The following is a 6,494-nucleotide window of genomic DNA, read 5'->3' as shown; positions in this document are numbered from 1 at the left end:
GAGCAGGGGGGTGAATTTGCAGCAGCACAAATAGTAGTGGCATAAATTTGTGCCACTACTTTGTGTCACAGTGCACACCCCTACCCATGCACTTTGCAGCAGGACACATTGTCCAGCTGCTCCGTGTGTTGCGGAGGGGGCTGGCTGGAGCACAGGGTGCTTCAGTGCAGGGCCAGCCAGGAGGCAGCACCCCTCCCTCACACCGCAATACTGAGGCACCCTGTGGCCCAGCCAGCTGTGAAGCAGCAAGTGGAGATGTGCACTGCAGAGTCCCCACAATGCAGAGCCCCCACTCCCCAGCTCACTGGGTTTCAGTTGTACCTCAAGATGGGGGAGCAGGCAGCGCTGTGCCCCAGCTGCTCCGCAGCTGGCTGGGGCACAGTAAGCCTCAGTGTGGGGCCTCCACGTGCCTCAGCAGGATTTTGCACAAACCACACATGCTTGCGATTTGTGGCTACCAGGATTTTGCATAAACTGCACATGTCTGCATCCAGCCTTTGAGTTTTCTCATTAACTTTTTGAACTATGGTCTCTGATTGCTGACTTGGAGACTACAACAGCTTATTTCCATTAAGAAGGACAAGTTGTAGTGGGGTACTACAACAAAGTGACCTGAATACAGAATTAAAATCAGGCATGCCTTGGTTGTACTCTCAGTTTTGGCAATTCTTGGCGCAACACTGGGTCAATCACCACTTTCTCTGCGCCTCAGTTCTCAAAATGCAAAAAGGGATAATAATTATAGCACATCAAAGAGGCAAAATATTGCAATGAATACTAATTTATAAATGCATTTCTGCTTGACAGAAGGTGTAAACCTTCTGTCCAGTTTGGTTTTGACAGATATTTGAACTAGGAAACTTCAGTAGCAGAAATCTTAACAAGAAAGGATATTTTTTGCTCCAGGGTTCACTAAAGTGAATTTGAATGTTTTATTCAATTGTAAAATATAGCATTTGTACCATGGTGGTTCATTTTACAAATTACCTGAAGATGGAAAAGCACTGTATTTCATGACCTATATAAAACTAAGCCATACAGAACAATTTTTTAAGTTTCCATATCTCATTTTAGCCAGCCAACTGTTTGGGACCCGCTGTAGTGGGGGAAAATAGTTACTAAAACATCTATAAATAATTGAGAACCATGAACATCTGAAAAATTTGCATTGCTCATGAACACTTCACTTGCAGAACTGAAGCTGGAACCCAGTGATGGATAAATTACTCTAAATTATTTGTTCAGTTTTCATATCTCTACTCAGTTCTTCATTGAGATCCCTGGCACTTGATGTGATTCAGTAGTTAATCGTGTCTTAAGTAGCAACCCAGGCACACATTCATTCAATTAATGGCACGATAAAACGGAATAAGCCACAAAGTAACTGGACAAAAAAGGGTTTTATAGTTTTGTGGCTAGTCCCAATTGCTCCATAAATTGAATATGTGCCCAGTGCCAATCAGCTGACTGGCACTCCCAACCTGAGAAGTGCAACAGAGCGTTGAAAGGCTTGGATGTGCTCCTACAGCTGGGAGCCCTGATCAGTTGATTAGCATTCCCAACTATGGGAGCACAAGGCACCCGTTTGCTACCTGCTGGTACAGGGGGGAGCCAAGGATAATGATCCTGGTCTCTCTCCGCACCAGCAATATGGTATGATTACAATCTTATCCCCATTCCACAATTACACCTCCTGCCAGGCATGTGTGGCATGGCTGGAGGCATGATTGTTGGGATTGAAAATCAAAATCCATTGCACCTTTAATTGAATATCTGTCAGCAGCCTGAGGTGCTGGGAGGATTCAATAGCTCATCTTTGTACAGCATTTTGAACAAGTCTAATCTAAAGTCTTATTAAGACTCTTTAAGGAGTTAAAACTGAAACTGAACCGGAACTGCATCTATGCAATCAAAGTCTGAGTCATCAGCCTTTTCAAAAATATGATTGGAGATCAGATTCAGTGCTTTTGGTCTCATGCATACAGGAATGACGGTAAACAGAACTAGCTTTCCAATTTATCTGCTGCCTGTTGTACCTGATGTTCCTACTTTTCAGAAAAAGGTTCTCCTCCTACATTTTGTAAGACACAGGCTAGGTGCATAGGCAGACAAGGTTCTTTGGGTGAATCTGATATCTTTTATTAGACCAACTTAAATAGTTGGCAAGAACATTTTTAGCAAGCTTTTGGGTTTAAAAACCCTTCGTCAGGCTGAGGAAGTCTCTGCAGTTGGTGTGTGCTTTTCCTGGATGGAATGAATAGTAAAGAGGCCAGAGGCTGGGCTGCATGCAAGATGGGCAGTCTGTGAAGATGTAAACTGAGGAGTCAGTGGGTGAGAGACAGGCTGGGTGGTGGGAAGGAGAGAAAAGGCGGGGTGAATGTAGCAGTTAAATAGTGTAGAGGTACCTGGGGGGGTCAGATTTCAGGCAGGTTGTAATGTGTCATAAATCCAATGTCTATATTTAGTCCATGATTTTTACTATCCAGGAGGTTGATGAAGTGAAGTTCATAGGCTTGTCTCTGAGAAGTGTTTTGTAAGTTATCTTTGAGGATTAGAACTGAGAGACTGGAGAGAGAATGGTTTTCTTGTGACAGATGTACCCCCACCGGTAATAGGGTATTCCTGTCTTGGATAGATTTCAGGTGTGCATTCATTCTGGTGTGCAGTTGTTGTTTGGTCTCTCCTATGCATTTTCCATCAAGGCATTTCGTGCACTGGCTGAGATACATAACATTTCTGGAGGTGTAGCTATAAGACCCAGGAATGCTGATGGCTCTGTTGTGGGGTGTAGTAATTGTGGGGGTGGTGGAGATGTGTTGGCGGGTTTTGCATTTCTTGTCATGGCATGGACTGGATCTATTCAGTGTGTTCTGGGTCTGAGGGAGTTTGCTTCTGGTGATGATGTTAGGGAGGTTTGGTGCTTGTTTGGAAGCTAGGATGGGTGGTTCTGGGAAAATCTCTTTAATAATAGGGTCTCTTTTTAGTATGGTTTGCAATTGTTTGAGGATTTTCCATATGGGTTTGAGGGAGGGGTGATATGTCATAACCAGCACTATGCGATTTGGGGGGGGGGGTGTCTTCTGTACTGCAGCAATTCTTCACGTGGTATCCGGGTGCCTCTTTCAAATATGCAATGTATCTCTCTGGAGGAGATACAGATACAGACCTGTACCTGGAAGCTAGGTACAGATATTCAAAAAGCCAAAGGTGGAAGAGATCTAAGTTATGCAGTTTTCTGTAAGCAGCATAGTTTAAATCGGTAGCAAGCAAAACACACAATCAATCACCTGGCGACGGGTGAGGCAAATCTTAGGCCAGGTTCTGCCACTTTTAAACCAGTCTATGCGTGCCAAACTTCTGTTCTGTTATGGGTACAGACTTGTCTCCGATCACTTATACCAGTAAAAGAGTATGTCAGTACCTGGCCACACTGAAGAGCTTTATATGCATAGACCAGGTACAGACATTACATTTTTACTGGTATAAATGATTGGGAACTGATCTATACCTGTAACAGAACAGAAGTTCAGCACACACAGACTCGTTTAAAAAATGGCAGATCCGAATCTAAGATTTGCTTCCCACCAAAGGGCACATACGTGTTCTGTTCACTACTGATCTAATCTACGCTGCTTGCAGAAAACCGTGTAACTTAGATCAATTCCACCTTGTACTTATTGAATGCCTGTACTAAGCCATAAAGATTTTAGCAGGGATTTATACTCCACCCAAACTGCTTTATGTACGCATGATGCCAACCTGATTCCTCTATTTAACTGCCATATATATTTAATGAAGGGTTTCCCCAAGGGGGAAAAATAGTCCTGTTACTCTGTCAGTGCTGATGCTACAATAAGCTAGGAACACCATTACTTGGGAAATGGAAGATGTCTTCAAAAAGACAGATCATATTAAATGGGTTCAGCATCCTGGAACAAAAGAGGATTGACTCAAAACACTTACCTAAATGCCCCTTTCTTAGGGAAGAGACAAGTTAGGGAGGAGGCAAGGGACTTAGCTAGCCCAGATAGCTAAGATACTGTAAAATCAGTAGCAAATGTTATAAATTTATTATTATCCTGATGGGAGAGGTTATACAAAGCTGTTCTCACGTGATGGATGAATCACTGTGTTCAGAAATTAGGTTAGAAAAAGGCCATAAAAGTATTATAGCTTATCTGAACTCCTTAAATATTACTTTTTTACCTGTCTCCACCATCTTCATAGCCTGTCTGATCTTGTCTTTTCTCCAGCCTCAGTTTTCATCCACTTAGTTTCTTCCCTTCATCTTATATTTTTCTTCTCTTGGATTTCTGCAGCTCTTTCAGCCCTCATGGTCCAGCCTTGTCTGGGTTCAATATGTCCCAGAATGCACTGCTCTCTTTTCAGCTCAAGGCAACTACTTGGCCAAGGGAGAATTACACTTGCTTAGATTTTTAGCACACGTAGGGACCTTCCAGTTGCTAAAGAGTGAAATGTATGGGGCAGTTGCTTCAGTCCTCAGTGATCCATTCTATACCATAATGCATGTGCAGATTGTTGAAACTGTCTGAAAGTTTTCCTCTGAGGCACTCCACTCACTTAACATGGACAACTGGCACAGGTCCATTAAGAAACTGGGTTACTTACACCTGGGTTATGTAATGAGCCCTTAATAAGAGCCAATATATCGGGATAGGAATTATAGAGCTCCTACATTTCCACAGATTTGCACTGTCACCAAAAACTCCAAAACAACCCCTGTAAAACTATCCTGTCCTGGCAGAACTCTGGGGAAGAAAGGCCAAGACATAAACTCCCAGACAGATACAGAATCCTACACCCCCAAAAGACAAAGATATGTAGCTGGCTGTTTAAAACCTTTGGTTCTCCGACAGGAAACAACAAGGGACTGAGTTAAAAGACTTTGGGGAAGCAATCTTCCAAGAAGTTTATAGAGTTGGTACAAGCATATGATTTTTCTCATGGATGAATTCAGCCAACAAACTCTTATGCTGAAATCAACCGATCCCAACTGTGAAATTCTTCTAGGCATTCATTTAGTTGCATTTTCTTCCCATTCTATACTTTGCACAACCCCATGTATACCTAAAGAAATGAGAATAATACTGGCTCATCCTCCAGGATCCCACACTGCACATAGAGAGATCAGTCATCTGCCTTTGAAATGTAGCCACAGCCTGGGTGGAGTATACTTTACCCAACAGCAAAGAATAAACTTGCCCATTTGAAAAACAGGATATATTATTCTAAAATCAAAATGTAATTACTTGAGATGGAAGGTGGCCAAGACTTAAAAAACACACTTACTGCTCAATAGAATGAAAGGACATCTTTAATGCACACAGCACTCACTCGCAATGTGACAAAACCAGATAAAAATCCCTTCTTTGCCTTATCTGGAGCAGATTTGAACCACATCCCTGGTGGAATATCCTAAGCACTAGCCTGTAGATTGTGCTGGAATGAGTCTCTTATTCTCTCCTGTTGAAGCTGTTTTACTTTGGATGAATACATAAACAGGCAGTGGTTCAGAAAAGTGAAGGAAGAGAATTCGAGAGAAAGATTTTATATCATGGTTAGGATACTCAGTGAAAAGTAGGTTCATGTCCTAGCTCTAATTAATAGGCAGCTAGGTGCCCAAGTCCCTTTCTGGATCCAACCCAGCACAGCAACAGATCAAGTCCTATGTTCATTTTACTTAAAACCTGATTTTTTAGAGCTCTCCCATTGAAATGGCATCCTTGTTTAGCAGGGAGGGAGCTCCAGTTAGTCAGCTTAAAGCCAAAAGTGAGAACTGAGTACTAGATTTTTGTTTTGCCAAGTGACAAACACTTTTAAAAGGTTGCTTTTTTCATTAGTTAGTTAGTTCGTTTTTCACAAGGTTTAGAAGGAACTTTCTACACGAGTGCATAAGATGCGAGGAAAGGATGACATTCCAAAAGAAAAAAAATCCAGGCAGAACGTCAGGACAGCCCTCCTAACTGTGAGATCAACTAGATTGAGAAGCACCCTTTCTGAGTTCCAGTCAGCATATTTCATGGAGCTCTTCCATATCCGGCATGACTAAATAGATCTCTCCATCTGTAATATGTGAGATGATTCACTGAAGAGCATGCCACACCTCAAACATCACAGACCCAAAACTTGTCAAACCTGAGCAGTTGTTGAAACCAGTCTTGGTAATTAACTACATTACTCTGGTAGCCAGCTGCTCAGAGCTCTAACTGCAGTGAGGACTTCCACTCTTACAGTGCTGAACCAGAAAGCAATGAGCATGCAGACTGGCTAAATCTGAGTCAGCCTGTACTTTGCCTAATTTCTTTGGAAAAATGAATGGAATATCTTGGACAATGAGAAAAGGTTTCATTTGATCCCATCTAGTTTCTGAAATGCACACCAATCACCACCAATTACATCATTTATCATCTCATGGGCCTAGCACCCTTTACGTTCCTCCAGCCCATCTTAAATGGTCCTTGAAAAGCAGACAG

General features: G+C 42.4%; 1 protein-coding gene across 1 annotated transcript; it reads right to left on the bottom strand.

The window, feature by feature from the left end:
• Positions 1-2,414: 2,414 nt before the first annotated feature.
• LOC149871664 (uncharacterized) lies at positions 2,415-3,044 on the bottom strand. Its single transcript, XM_090034630.1, has one exon. The coding sequence runs from the start codon at positions 3,042-3,044 to the stop codon at positions 2,415-2,417; it is 630 nt and encodes a 209-aa protein (XP_089890756.1).
• Between the last annotated feature and the right edge of the window lie 3,450 nt (positions 3,045-6,494).

The sequence above is a fragment of the Crocodylus siamensis genome, chromosome 2 (assembly GCF_052110815.1).
Source record: "Crocodylus siamensis isolate JL-2025a chromosome 2, ASM5211081v1, whole genome shotgun sequence".
NCBI classification, from domain to species: Eukaryota; Metazoa; Chordata; order Crocodylia; family Crocodylidae; genus Crocodylus; species Crocodylus siamensis.
This window is presented reverse-complemented; position numbering and strand designations above follow the sequence as displayed.